This window comes from Bos mutus, chromosome X (assembly GCF_027580195.1).
Source record: "Bos mutus isolate GX-2022 chromosome X, NWIPB_WYAK_1.1, whole genome shotgun sequence".
NCBI lineage: Eukaryota > Metazoa > Chordata > Mammalia > Artiodactyla > Bovidae > Bos > Bos mutus.
Genome location: NC_091646.1, coordinates 115,517,312 through 115,532,561, shown reverse-complemented (window position 1 = coordinate 115,532,561; position 15,250 = coordinate 115,517,312). Strand labels below are relative to the sequence as shown.

At 40.4% G+C, this 15,250-nt stretch overlaps 1 protein-coding gene and 1 pseudogene across 3 annotated transcripts in view; both read left to right on the top strand.

The window, feature by feature from the left end:
• Positions 1–266: 266 nt before the first annotated feature.
• Positions 267–15,250, top strand: part of ACE2 (angiotensin converting enzyme 2) — a 51,771-nt gene continuing 36,787 nt past the window's right edge. Inside the window, exons 1-3 of one of the 3 annotated variants that reach the window (XM_070365797.1) lie at positions 267–439; positions 1,189–1,345; positions 14,476–14,634. In XM_070365797.1, the coding sequence (XP_070221898.1) occupies positions 1,343–1,345; positions 14,476–14,634 (162 nt within the window). In that variant the 5' untranslated portion in view covers positions 267–439; positions 1,189–1,342. Of the gene's footprint in view, positions 440–1,090; positions 1,346–14,475; positions 14,635–15,250 lie in introns of those variants that run through there. The other 2 variants (XM_070365796.1, XM_005903111.2) reach the window with 2 other exon arrangements.
• On the top strand, positions 7,944–8,445 carry LOC102274597 (iron-sulfur cluster assembly 1 homolog, mitochondrial pseudogene; annotated as a pseudogene).

The window sequence follows — 15,250 nt, the reverse complement described above, 5'->3', positions numbered from 1 at the left end:
TATAATGCAAAGCACTTTAAACAATTATTATTTTTTGCTCTTCAACAATAATATGTACAATGTTAGAATAAGGGGAAGTAGTGGAAAGTTTGATTTAAAGGCCTAGTTACTGCCATTTCACCTGGACCTGGAAGACTTGTTTTTCTGGGTGAAGAAATGTTTTCCCTGTGTGAAAGTTTCATAATCACAGCCAAGCAGGCCAACGAGCCCTACCACTTAAAGCGGCTCGTCTCTTTTATCTGTAACACTTATATCTATAGCCTGGGAATGAGGATACTGGTCCAACTTCTGATATTCTACAGGATAACCACTGAAATCTCTCTGAATTCGATGCCATGATCCATGGCAATGGATGACTAGGACTGACATGGACACTCTGAATTTCATTCCATGTGGTGGCATTCTGATTTCCCTGTGAGCCTGACTGAGTTTTAAACAGGTAAGTGAAAGGGATGGAGGCACAGTGACCATCTGGGAGAGAAAAGAGGACCCTTTTAAAGTTTTTCCAAGTTAAATCAGGAGAGTCAACTTGTGGAGTGAAGGGTAGTTTTATAATTCAAAAAAATGGCCCTGGAAGTGAAAATTTACCAGAAAAAAATGAATTCTATAAAGACAAGGGCAAAGTTGTTTACTTGGGAAAGTATTATCCAAGTGGAGATTTTTTGTGAATATGAGTTTAAAATAAAAAGGAAGGAAAGATAAGTGATTATTAATGGACTTGTCTGTAAAACATCTAAGTCCCCAAACATTAGCCCCAAGATTCCTAATACAAGAGCTCATTGGTCACTGTAAAATCCTAATATCTTCAGTGTATCTTTAACAGATTTTAAGGAACATATTAACCAAATGTACAAGTTTTGATTTGGCCATAAAAATGCAAGAAGAGCTGTGATTCTCTAGGATTAATGAATAACATTTGTTTATTTGATTTGCTCTAAGAAATCATTCTAAAATCTGTTTACATATCTGGCCTCTCCAGGATGAATTTTATGTTGGTTCAGCAGATTGTTTACAGTTTTTTCTTCTTCTTCCTTTTTTTTTTCATCTTCCCTGCTCAGTGCCCAACCCAAGGTCAAAGGCTGATAGAGAGTAAATCTCATGAGGAGGTTTTACTCTAGGGAAGTTGTTCAGTGGATGGGATCTTGGCGTACAGAGAAAGATGACAGGCTCTTTCTGGCTCCTTCTCAGCCTTGTTGCTGTAACTGCTGCTCAATCCACCACTGAAGAACAGGCCAAGACATTTTTGGAGAAGTTTAACCATGAAGCTGAAGACCTGTCTTATCAAAGTTCACTTGCTTCTTGGAATTATAACACCAATATTACCGATGAGAATGTCCAAAAGATGGTGAGTCCTCATGGCTACAGAGGGGTATTGGTTGCTTCTTAAAAATCAGCTTACTGCCCAGGAAACTGAAAAGGGAAATCAAACAAATGCTCTGAGCTATGAGATTGGATGTTTGCCTCAGTATTTCTGATTCTGGAGTCCCAGATGACTGAAAAATTGACCTTTGAGTTTACTTGAAAAAATGTTACAAAATAATTCACTGGTCTCAGTCCAGATTCTTGGTGAATATGCTTTAGAAATTTGCCACCATAATTCTTATCATAGTCAGGCTTTCAAAGCATGTCACAGAAATGCCATAAGTTATTCAGTTAATAATTTCCTCAAGCCTACAATGTCAACAGGAATATCTAAAGACTCTCTACAAATCATCTATTAACTGAAAAAATATGCAGCTGAAGGCTTAGTGAAAGAGCTCGCTAGTAATTAAGATTACCAGGGGTCGGGTGAGGCTGGACTTGGGAATTCCTTCCTTAATTGTCACGGAGTTCTGAGGGACTTTCAGAGCATACAGGATCCACAGAGCCCTCCAAGAAAACCCATAATCAAACCAGTTCTGACAAATCTCAGAATGCTCTGGGAAAGCAAGATGTACTCTTTGACAAGTGCAAGGATTTAGGAAGTTTCTTCCCTCACATATCTCAAAGCAGTGCTGGAAATGGAGTGACATTATTTAAGCAAAGTTTTTGTGACACTTGTCCAGCAATGCATTCTTTCAAAAATGTAGTTCAAATCTTATTTTTTCAAATAGTGGATTACAGGTTTAAGTTAAATCACTGCCACTCACTGGACAGATTCTATATTCTGGACAGATTCAGTCTGAGATCTGCTGCTTCATGTGAATTCCCCAGGAGATTCCCCCCCACCCCCAGTTTTTCTAAAGAGATTTGGACAGCCCAGTGTTGTCATAGGAGACCATTTTTTTCCTTGTCTCGTATTTTGGTCTTACCTTTCTTCACTCTTCATGGTTGCTTTTTTCTCACATTTTATTTGGTCTTGATGAGCACTGTGCATTTGTTTTCATTCTCAAATAGTCCGTAGGTGGTGTTGAAGGGAGACCAGCATTGTGCCTAAGAGCTCTGGAGTCAAGCTGCCGAGGTCCAAATCCTGGCTCCACTGCTTTCTACCTGGGTGAACTTGAGCTACTTAATGAACCTTTCTGCGCCTTAGTTTTTCTGCCTGTGAAAAGCCACGTAATACCATATTTGCTTCATAGGGTTGCTGTGACAACAGCTAATACACAAAGCCACCAGAATTGTGCTCAATGCTTGTGAGCCTGGGAGAACAATACAGTACCATTGGTGTGAATGTGAGAGGGTATTCTAATTGCTGAAAAAATGTGTAACAGTTCTGTTCAGTGTCCAGATACTGAGAAGGCATTTTACAGAAGGAGATGCAGTGATGTTTGTTGAAATCATCTCTGGATCATTAAGTGCTATCACTTTTGAATTGCACTGGTTGATTAGAGGAAAGGCAGAAATGAAAGGGCATAAGTCCACGAAGGGTAGTCAAAGTGCAGACAGTATGGGCCCTTTAAAGAAAAGTGAAAATATGCAAACACAAGAAGCAAGCAGGGGGCCCAGTATCTCCTTCCTCCAGCAGTGGTGAAGGGTGAGTTAGCGCATTAGTGCATCTGTGTGGATTTACCTGGGGAGGAGGCAATAGACAGGGAGGACAGTGGCTCATCTGTTCTCTTATCACATTTATTGAGATCCCCTAATGAAATGGGAACTGCAGCTGGTGCTACACGAGGTACCAAGATGAATAGGAAGCTGAGATAATGGTCCACTGCTGATGGCCATGCTTATAGAAAGAATTGGAGAAATGGAGAATGTTTTCCAAGGAAAGAGCCACTGGAGTGATTTACGGGGATGAGAGAGAGTTAGAAGGGAAAACAGAATTAGCTCTACAAAGCCTAACTCAAAAAGAAAAAAAAAACATGAGTCTGAGATGGAAGAAGAAAGACTAGAATGTTCCCAGTTGTATTGGCCAACTCTCTTCAGATTAGAAAGGTGGTGCCTTTGAAAGCTCAAAAGAGATAAATTTACAATAAATAGGAGGAGGTGCTGTTTCTATTACAGGTAGTGAAACTGGTAAGACTTGTAAATCTAGACCATTCTTTAATCTGAAAAAGTGAGACATTGAAAACTATAAATAGGTTTTGGAAATATTTAAGCGAATGTAAGGATTGTAGATGCACTGTGGGTGAGACATGCATTTATGAACCCAGTTCTTTACCTTCCTCAGTATCAAGGCCCAAGGCTATGTCACTTTACAGTGCCATCTCACTGAAGGTGACGTGACTGTGTCCTTTGCCATGTGACTTACATCTGCTGTTAGCAGATGTCTTACAAGTAGAGGCATGGAAGGACTTGAACGATGGGACTTTTCCTTTGCACCTTTGCCTTTACCATGAGGACATGCCTGGATTGACCAGGTAAAGAGTGAGAGATGTGTGGAATAGTTGTCCTAGCAGAAACTAATCCCCCAGAGTTTTAAGAAGATCCAGTTAAGATTAGCAGAGTTGCCTGGCAACACTCAGTGATTCTAGGCACACAAACAATGAACACTTATGCCGTTGAGATTTTGGGTTGTCTGTTATGTAGTACTATTGTAGCAGTCTTCTTCCCTTCGCTCAGTCGTGTCTGACTCTTTGTGACCCCATGGACAGTAGCCTACCAGGCTCTGCCGTCCATGGGATTTTCCAGGCAAGAATACTGGAGTGGGCTGCCATTTCCTTCTCCAGGGAATCTTCCCAACCCACGGATCGAACCTGGGTCTCCTGCAATGCAGACAGACGCTTTACCATCTGAGCCACCAGGGAAGCCCCATTGTAGCGATAGATAACTAATATAAGAAGAGAAATTTGGGCTGTATGACATGTGTATGTTCATATCCTATCATGATTGAGGGCAATCTGTCATTTCATAATTATTCCTTGGTATAACGTTCAGAGTCAGAATATTGGGCTTATCAGCCAATCGACCTAGTGTGGCAATTCTTAGATAAAGTCATGAGAAGAGTTTAAAATAATAGAGGGCACTAGAATTTGATCAGTATAGTGTCCCCAAAGCTCGCTGTTTAGGAGAGGTCCATCAGATAGATATAAGAAAAAAAACTTTGTTCAAAACAGATTTCCACATAGTTCAGAAATTCAATGAAAAAAAATTACCAGACACTTGCTTTAGAGCAAATACAATTCTCATGTTTGAGATCAAACATTCACCAATTAAACTGTAATTCTCTTCTCAGTAAAATGACATTACTTTTTTGTATTTATTGTTGGTTTGATTTTTGAAAGAGTCCTTTGTAAGTCAAAGGATTTTTGTTTCTTTTTTTGCAAAGTCAGAAGCTCTTTGGCAACATGGGAGGTCCCTGGACAATTTTTTTCCCCTGGAAGAGAGTGAAAGGATCCTGCCACTGGCAGGGGCATCCTGGTTCTCTGTTCCAGTATTTGGCAGTAGCTACTACAGCTGCCCCCAATTCCTGTGGGCACAACTGTGAAGGGAGCATTGAAGACTGCCCTGTTGGAGCCCCAGAGGTCTCAGAACACTTCATAAATATTTCTTGTTGAGTTATCAGAAGCTGTGAAGAGACAGCAGAAGGCCCACACTTACCCTTTGGGTGGGCAGGGCCCCTAGAGCCCTTGGGCACACCTGCTTCCTGGACCTTTTCCTCTGTCTTTAGGGCGGGGTCACAGTGAACCCAGAGCAGGGTCATTTTAAACTGCTATTCTGTACCCAAGGAGAGAACGCAGACTTCAACCCTGTCTGCAATGAGTCTGTCCCACACTCCCCAAGATATGTAAGCACCTACACATAGGTACAGGGGTGGGGAAAGGTCAGTGTGATGCAGATACGATGGAATTCAGGAAATCTGATGCTATCGTGATTCTGCTAAGCTGGCTGTGATGCCTTGGGCAAGTCACTTACTTTTTATCTCATAAATGTAAGATAGTAGATGGGCCCAGTCAAGATTTTTCGGTGGATAACAGTGGTGAGTGGACAAGTTCCACCTGTGGAGGATTAACAGGAGTCAAGTGCATTGGAGGTATTGTTCATGCTAGTTTTCCTTTGTCATGAAAACTTTATAATGTCCCAGTTGAGTGATGTAATTTGGTAAAATTGAACTTGAGCAATTCAAAATGACATGTTTCATGCCATCCAGATTTGACACACTCATTGATCTGAGCACTCTGACAGAACACCAGGCGGCCACCAGCTACACCCAGGGAGGGCAGCCTAATGGTCAGGAACTACTGCTGCTTCTCAGTGTGTGCCAGGTAACTGGGCAAAAGACAAAACATTTAATTTTGGCTAAATCCTTTGGTTTGGAGCAGTTCCATGGAGGTTTAAGATCTAGTTATAGGATCTAGGGAATAAAATGAGTTTCCTTTTTCTTTACTTTTACTATTGAGGGCTTTTATAACAACAGCTTTATTGAGATAAAATTGCGTGCTAAGTCGCTTCAGTCATGTCCAACTCTTTGTGACTCCATGGACTGTAGCCTGTCAGGCTCCTCTGTCCGTAGGATTTCCCAGGCAAGAATACTGGAGTGGGTTGCCATTCCCTTCTCCAGGGGATCTTCCTGACCCAGGGATTGAACCTGTGTCTCTTACATCTCCTGCATGGGCATTGGCAGGCAGGTTCTTTACCACTATCACCACCTGGGTTATGTACCATAAAATTCACCAATTTAAAGTATACAATTCAATGTTTTTTAGTATATTTACAGAATTATGCAAATATCATCACTATCTCATCTTAGAACATTTTCATCACTGCAAAAAGAAAGCAATCTCTTCTTCCCCTAACCCCCCAGCTCTCAGCAACCACTAATCTACTTTCTGTCTATAGATTTGCCTATTCTGGACATTTCATATAAATGGAATTATACACTAGATGGTCTTTTGTGATTGGCTTCTTTCACTTTGCATGCCATAGCATGTATCATTATTTTGTCCCATTTTACTGCCAAATAGTATTCCATTTGGAGAAGGCAATGGCACCCCACTCCAGTACTCTTGCCTGGAGAATCCCATGGACGGAGGAGCCTGGTAGGCTGCAGTCCATGGGGTCGCTAGAGTTGGACACGACTGAGCGACTTCACTTTCACTTTTTACTTTCATGCATTGGAGAAGGAAATGGCAACCCACTCTACTATTCTTGCCTGGAGAATCCCAGGGACGGGGGAGCCTGGTGGGCTGCTGTCTATGGGGTCGCACAGAGTCGGACACAACTGAAGCGACTTAGCAGCAGCAGCAGCAGTATTCCATTATATGGATTTTACTTTACTTGTTATTGTAAAAATTTTCAAGCACATATACAAGAAGAAAGACTAATATGTTGAATCTCCTTATACCCATCACCCAGCTTCAGCAATTATCAACACTTCAGCCAATCTTGTTTTATTTTTCTACCCAACGCCATGTTTATTGGATTATTTTGAAGGAATAACTATATGTTTTATGTAATAAATGTTTCACCTTGTAGCTCTCAATGTAAGAATTTTTAAATAACCTTAATAGCAGTTTCATGTCAAAGACTTAACAATAATTCCTCAGTATAATCAACTATCTAGGCAATATACAAATGTACCCTAATATCTCATTTTAAAAATTCAGCTGGTTTGTTTTAATCAGGATCTAGCAAAGTCCTCTCTTGATCATTTTGGCAGATGTACTTTAAGTCTCTTTCAGTCTATAGAGCCCTTCCTCATTTTTTTTTTTTTTGTAATTTATTTGCAGAAAAATTGAGTTGTTGCTCCTAGAGAAACTCCCACATTCTGGATTGGCTGACTGTGTTCCCATAATGTTGCTTAACATGCTCTTTTGACCCTTGTATTTGCTACAAATGTATAGATCTGGTACAGAGGTCAGCACACTTTTTTCTGTAAAAGGCCAAGTAGTAAATATTTCAGGCTTTTTGCCCTATTCAACCCTGCCATTGTAGACCAGTCAACTCTGCCACTGTAACACAAAAGCAGGTATAGACAGTACATAAATAGGTGTGAATATGCAAACTTTATTTATAAAAACAGATGGTAGGCAGAGTCCTGCTCTAGAGACTTGATCAAAATCAGGTTTCCCCTGTGAGGTTTTTTAATAGGTATGGAAATTGAATCTATACTACTAGCAGGGTGCAGGAATATTGAGCCAAAAAATTAGCCAAAAATTAATTCAGGTTCCTAGAGCTCTGGAAAAAAGAAGCAAATTAAAAAATCTGTAGGGACCCTTTTTAGATCCAAAGCTCAAGGCATTTCTACTTTATGCAATAGATACAAATAAATTTAAGACAGACCAAAAATTAAATAGGAAAAGCAAGTCAAGCTTTTATAAGAAAATATAGGTGACTTTTGGTTAGGAATGGTTTATTAAGTGAGTCTTGGTTGGGAATGGTTTATTAAATGAGTTTTACTTGAGAATGGTTTATTAAATAAAAGACAAAAAGATCAATCTATAAAGGAAAAGGCTGAGCAAATAAATTTCATTAGAATTAAAAACAAACTTTTGTGCACCAAAAGACATCATAACTGCACACACACACAAGACAAGAAGCAGAGCCCACCCGCGGTGTCCATGGATACAGGTTGAGATGGCCGCCCTCCAGCCCTAGACACTGGGGCGGCAGGATGGCGAGGATGTCGGCTTCGTTAGTCCGGGCCACTGTCCGGGCTGTGAGCAAGAGGAAGCTGCAGCTCACCCGGGCCACCCTCACCCTGACACTTTCAGCAGTAAACAAGATAAAACAACTTCTTAAAGATAAGCCTGAACATGTTGGTGTGAAAGTTGGTGTCCGAACCAGGGGTTGTAATGGCCTTTCCTACACTTTAGAATTTACAAAGACAAAAGGAGACTCTGATGAAGAAGTTATTCAAGATGGAGTCAGAGTGTTCATGGAGAAGAAAGCACAGCTAACAACTGTTAGGAACAGAAATGGACTATGTTGACAAATTATCCAGTGAGTTTGTGTTCAATAACCCAAACACATCAAAGGAACATGTGGCTGTGGAGAAAGCTTTAACATTTGACTCCTCAGGACTGCTCTGGCTGTAGGCCACCAGAGACCTGTGGAAGCTCTGGGGCTTATTGACGAAACCATGTGACTGTCACATACATGCTTAAGGTGTGTAATGTATGGCTGCCTTCCAAGGAAAATAAAGTGATGCATTTGAAAATGAAAAAAAAAAAACCCACAAGAAACAGAGCTTGAGAAAACATTTTGATACATATAATTAACAAAAGATTGACAGCCAAGATATATAAAGAAATTTTACTAAATGATAAAGACAAAAATTCACTAGAAAAATGGGGGAAAGATATGAGCAACAAATGCATAGAAGAAGAAATTCAAATAAATATATATATATATACATATATATGTTTAACCTGACTAATAATCAGGATAACATTATTTTAATAGTGAAATACCAAATTGACATAAAATCGTATTTGCCAAAATATGATATCTGTAGAAGTTGAAACTTGCTTTTTAACCCATCAGTTCCACTTCCAAAAATTCCACCTGGAGAGCCTCACCTGTGTACTCAAGAAACTTTATATATTTGCAGATTTAAATTAAATATTAGCAATTTTATATGATTTAACCTAATACAAGGATGTATATGGTAAAAAAAAAAAAAGTATTACTTAAAGACAGGAAACGTTCATAGATGAGAAATTATTAAATAAATTTGAATTTGGTCATATACTTAAATATTATACAGCAGTTAAGATCAATAAGGAATATATACTTGAAAAACTAGAAAAAATAAGTAATGCTAAGTGAAAAAAGCAGAGAGATTTTCTTTTTTTCTCAACTTTATTGAGATATAATTGACATATAACATTGTGTAAGTTTAAGGTGTACAAACTGTTGATTTGATACACTGATATATTGCAAAATATATGGTAGCAGTAGTAGCAGTCTTAACTAACACCTGCATTACATCACATGATTACCATTTGAGAACATTTAAGATGTATTCTCTTAGCAACTTTTGAGTATATAATATTATATTATTGACTCTAACCACTAAATAAATATGCCTGAAGCAACTATTATAAAGTGTTAACATTTTAAATACCTGAGTACAGGTTTTTGTGACATTTGCTATGTTATTTATACTATATTATATTTTTATTATGAAATATATCAAATATATATCTGGTGGGCCACTTTCTGGCAGGACCCAATTTCAGGAGTGAGTTTCTTTTTCCCTATAAATTAAAAAAAATTGAAATGTTTGAAAGCCACATTGCTTCCTCCCATCTGGAAAAAGAAAAAATAAAATTTTGATTCTCAAGACAAAGCAATAGAATTCATATTCTTATAATTTAGATTCCTTACTTTGTTGAATAGAATAAGTGTTTTTAAAAATATGCACATATCTGGGCCTATTTGACAGAGAAGGCAATGGCACCACACTCCAGTACTCTTGCCTGGAAAATCCCATGGACAGAGGAGCTGGTAGGCTCCAGTCCATGGGGTCGCTAAGAGTCGGGCATGACTGAGCGACTTTACTTTCACTTTTCACTTTCATGCATTGGAGAAGGAAATGGCAACCCACTCCAGTGTTCTTGCCTGGAGACTCCCAGGGACGGGGGAGCCTGGTGGCCTGCGGTCTATGGGGTCACACAGAGTCGGACACGACTGAAGCGACTTAGCAGCAGCAGCAGGGCCTATTTGAAAAGTAATCAAGGCAGTTTTCATCTTTAAATCTGATGTGGTTTGGAGAGCTATGTCTGGATACTGGGTCAACACATGGGGCCTGAGAGTGGAGGGTTCCCTGGGAACTTGTTGGGTGCCAAGTCACTGCCTAGATGTTAAGATTCCTTTGAGTTTTTCATCTTCTATCTTCAGGAGACTCTCATACCTACAGGGAAAGAAGTGGTTTAGAGACTGCTGAAAGAATAGCCTAGCAGTTGATAGTGAGGCATAGAAAAAAAGAAGATGAAATTTTAATTTTTTGCATTTCAAATAACTTATCACAAAAGCATTTTAATTGTTTAAATAAAACTATCATAATTTGGGAAGAGACCACAAGACCTATGACTTAAAACAAAGCTCATATGAAAACATCTAAAAGCATAATGAGATCATATTTAACTTGCATATCATTAGGGCCAAAAAGAACAGGATATCTTATGGAACGGAAGGAAATGGCAACCTGCTTCAGTATTCTTGCCTGGAGAATCCCACGGACAGAGTAGCCTAGTGGGCTACAGTCCATGTGGTAGCAAAGAGTTGAACACAACTAAGCAACTAACAGACACACAAAGTGTAATTTAGTATTTTATATTTTCAGTCCTTGAAATGACAAAGAATCTCTCAATAGGATGAGAATATGGTATCCACTACAGTTATACATAGCGGGTCAGACAGGGTTTTAACTTCCTGTGATTATACTGAGTTATGTGTGTCTTGACCCCAAGCCCCCATCAATGGCTGCAGAAACGTTTGCTGTGTTAATTGCTTCTCTTCTGCCTTTGCACAGAGGCAGTATGGGATGCTGTTTATTTGACCTGTAATAGTTCTTTTTGAGGAGAAGGCAATGGTACCCCACTCCAGTACTCTTGCCTGGAAAATCCCATGGACAGAGGAGCCTGGTAGGCTGCAGTCCATGGGGTTGCACAGAGTCGGACACGACTGAGCGACTTCACTTTCACTTTTCACTTTCCTGCATTGGAGAAGGAAATGGCAACCCACTCTACTATTCTTGCCTGGAGAATCCCAGGGACAGAGGAGCCTGGTGGGCTGCCATCTATGGGGTCGCACAGAGTTGGACACGACTGAAGCGACTTAGCAGCAGCAGCAGCAGCAGTTCTTTTTGAACCCTGTAGCAATGTAAGTAACTGTATATGCTTCAATTCATTCATCATTCAAGTGCAAAAATTACATATAGCTGTCAAGCAGTATCTAAGTGACTTGGTTGGTATGTATGAACTGACTTTGATTCTCTGTGTAACTGCTTAGCTGTCAGTTTTATTTAGGCATAGGAACCTTATAGTATGAATATGGAATAAATTGTAAATAAGATTAAAAAGAACAGCTTGAGATGGAACAGTGTATCCTCAGGGGCCAAAATTCAAGACAACATAATGTTTTTGTGATACAAAGTATAACACTTCTAGTATGATAATGATAAATAAAACAGATATCTTCAAAGTTCCCACATACATTATCATTTTTAAAAATATTTTAAGACTGAGGCCTTTTGGGGATTCTGGGTTGTCTCCAAGGGAGATTGAAAATAAAAGAATGCTCTTAATTTGGGATCAAATTTTACCAGAAATTTTGCTGTAAATCATCCTAGATTAGATGAAAAAGGGAAGGGGCTGAGAGGTGGGTGGTGGATTATGTAAATGAATCTGTGCTGTAGAACAAACTCCTTTTTCCATAGCTCATTCCTTCTCATTCAGACATGGTACAAAGAAGACTAGAATATGTTGAATCCAATCTACAGCCAGTGGTTAAGAGCATTTAGCTTTAGAGGCAAACATATCTGTGTTGATTCCCTGATTCTTCCAGTTAATAGCTGTGTGACCTAGTCAAAATTACTTACCTGCTCTGTGCTTCATTTGCCTCGTTTGTTAATTGGAGACAGTCACAACCACCTCACAAGATTGTGCAGACTCATTGAACAGTAGTTCATAAGGGGTTGTGTGTGCTCAGTAAAGAGAAATCATTTTCCATTTCACTGTGACTCTTCTACTCATCTCTTGTATGATCCATTGCTGCACCTTTCATGAACCACTCTCATCATGTCACACACCTGCTTGAAACCCCTAAGTGACTCCCTAGTATTCACAGGATAAAAGTACAATTTCTTGATCTAGAAAATGCAGTCATGCCTGGAGTCCTGCTTTGGAATCTCTACTATTTATCTATTGTGTAAAAGATTACCACAAAAGATTATCTATTGAGTAAAAGATTACCAGATCAAAACAACACACATTTATTATCTCCTGGCATAATTTAGCTGGATCTGCTTCTGAGTCTTGCAAGATTACAGTCAAGGTCCTGGCTAGAGCTGTGGTCTCATCTGCGACTTGACTGGAGATGAATCCACTTCCAAGCTAATGTTAGTGGTAGCATTGAGCTCCTCGTATGTTCCTTAGGATGTCAGTCGGAGGCCATCTTGAACTCCTCACCATGTGGCCCTAGCCATGGGACAGCTTACAACATAGCATCTTGCTGCATCAGTATTAGCAAGGGAGATTCTTCTAACAGGATAAAAATGATAGCCTTGGAAGTTCCCTGGCTGTCCAGTGGTTAGGGCTCTGTGCTTCCACTGCAGGAGGGAACGAGTTTGATCTCTGGTTAGGGAACTAAGATCCCACAAGCTGTGTGGCTAAAAACAAACAAACAAAACAATCTTATCTAACATAAACATGTATATCCTTCACTTCTGCTGTATTCTCCTTTTGGAAATGAGTCATAGGTCCTGCTCACACTCAAGGGAGACACAGGAGGGTGTGCCACCAGGAAGTAGGGGTCCTGGGAACCATCTTAGAGTCTGCCCGCCTCAGGATCCAGGATTCAGATGCTGGCAATTAGTTGACAGCTCTACCGTTTATTTTTCTTAGCCCCTTTCTTCACATACGAAAAATGGAAATAGAGTAATCTTCTATCTCTTGGGATTGTTAAGAAAATCAAATGAGGTAAATTATTTTGCAAAGTACTCTACAGTGATCTATTTTCTGCCTACTTTAAGATCTATCTTAAGTTCCGCCTCCTCCAGGAGTCCTTGCCAAATCTGGTCCCTATAACAGGAACTGCTTGGCCCCACTCGTAGTTTATATGGAATCATAGGCTTTTATGTTTCAGTAATGAAACATTCATGATGTGTATCTTATCTCCTTGATAAAACAATAAGCAGCTTAAGGACAAGGACTTTTTTTCTGTAAGTGATAAAGTAGCTACCATTTTTTAGTGCTTAGGATGTATCAGGGACTCTGAGAGGCATTTTATTATTTGCTAAATTTTCTTGTCCTTTCAACAACCCTTTGAGGTAAGTTCTGCTATTACTCTCATTTTATGGATAAGGTAACATGACTCAGGCTAAGTAATTTGCTCAAGGTCACACAGCTAGTTAGAGGTGTCTGACTCGAGGAATGGAGTTCTTACGTGCCTCATTTGCTACCTCTTTTTTATAGTCTAGAAAAGTACAGTGTAGAAAGTGGTTGCTCGTTTTAGCCTTTGATAAATGGAAGTGAGCTTGTACACTGAGAGAAGACTGCTGCTGCTGCTGCTAAGTCGAGTCAGTCGTGTCCGACTCTGTGCGACCCCATAGACGGCAGCCCGCCAGGCTTCCCCGTCCCTGGGATTCTCCAGGCGAGAACACTGGAGTGGGTTGCCATTTCCTTCTCCAGTGCATGAAAGTGAAAAGTGAAAGTAAAGTCGCTCAGTCATGCCTGACTCTTCTCGACCCCATGGACTGCAGCCTACTAGGCTCCTCCGTCCATGGGATTTTCTAGGCAAAAGTACTGGAGTGGGGTGCCGTTGCCTTCTCCGAGAGAAGACTGCATTGGATACATATGGAGAAGTCAAGATGGGGGGCAAGTGAACCCTGGTATCACTACCTGCTTCTTGGTTTCTCTGGTGAGTGGGTAATCACATTGGCTACCAAATGGTCATGTTCAGGGCAGTCTTGAACTGGAGATCAAAATTCAAGATTAGAATCTCTGGTAAATCACCATACTATGAAGCTTCCTGCAAACTGGTTCTTTCTCATGGTTCTCATCACCATGAGAAGCTGTATTCTCAGGAGGTCCGCTCCAAGCTCTGCTGGGCTTTCCCTTTAGAGTGTTTATCATTGAATCCTTGAGTGACTCACCCACGTCACAATGCTAAGGCCATACATCCCAGGACCCCACAACATAAATCATCTGTGAGAATTCACTTCCAGTTCTGTGGACAGGACCCTTGGGAAAATGAAGCAAAAGGCCAGGAAGAGAGAGTGACCAAGAGTGGCTTGATCACGCTTAACCTAAACCTTGACCTTCAGCAAAGTAGAGAATTAAATAACTCAGGAAATATTAGATGTTCCACCAGATGTTCTTTGGCCTGTATCTTCTGTCTATTTGAATAGTCCCATTCTAACTTCAACTTCATTTTTTGTTGTCATTTCAGAATGAAGCCAGAGCCAAATGGTCTGCCTTTTATGAAGAACAGTCCCGGATGGCCAAAACTTACTCACTCGAAGAAATTCAGAATCTCACACTCAAGCGTCAATTGAAGGCCCTTCAGCATAGCGGGACCTCAGCGCTCTCGGCAGAGAAGAGCAAACGAGTATGTGACGTGCTAGCACTGATCCCAAGAATGGAAATACTGGGGAAATCTTAAACATTAGTATCACTCAGGGCTGCTTACTTTATCTGCAAACCTAGCAATGCTCACAATAGAAAGAGCACTGTGCCTTGGTGGGGTGGTCACGTAATTTATCCTCCAAATTGGGATCCTTTGAGAGTGAAGGGGGACGCTGGTATGTTAGGACACATTGTTAAACTAGGATTGTCAGGGCTTTGTGGTCCATAGATACAGTGACAGAGATCGCCTTCCTGAGGACCAGGCACTTAGCCCATGTCTGTGCTTCTCAACTGCAAGTGATTTTGCCTACCAGGGCCATTTGACAATGTCTGGAGTTAGTTTTGGTTGTCACAACAGTTGAAGGGTGTTATTGGCCTCTAGTGAGGAGGGATGTTGCTAAACACTCTGCAAAGCGCTAGGAAGTCTCCAGTGACAGTTGTCTGGTCTAAAACATCAGCAGTCCTAAGCTCGAGAAGCCCGATCTGTCATCTCATCCTCCCCCACCCCTTTCATTCTTGACTGTCTTCTGCAACTTCTTTAAAATGTTGCTAAACCACTGCAGCTCAGACCACTTTAGGGATAGGCGAGTCACTTCTTT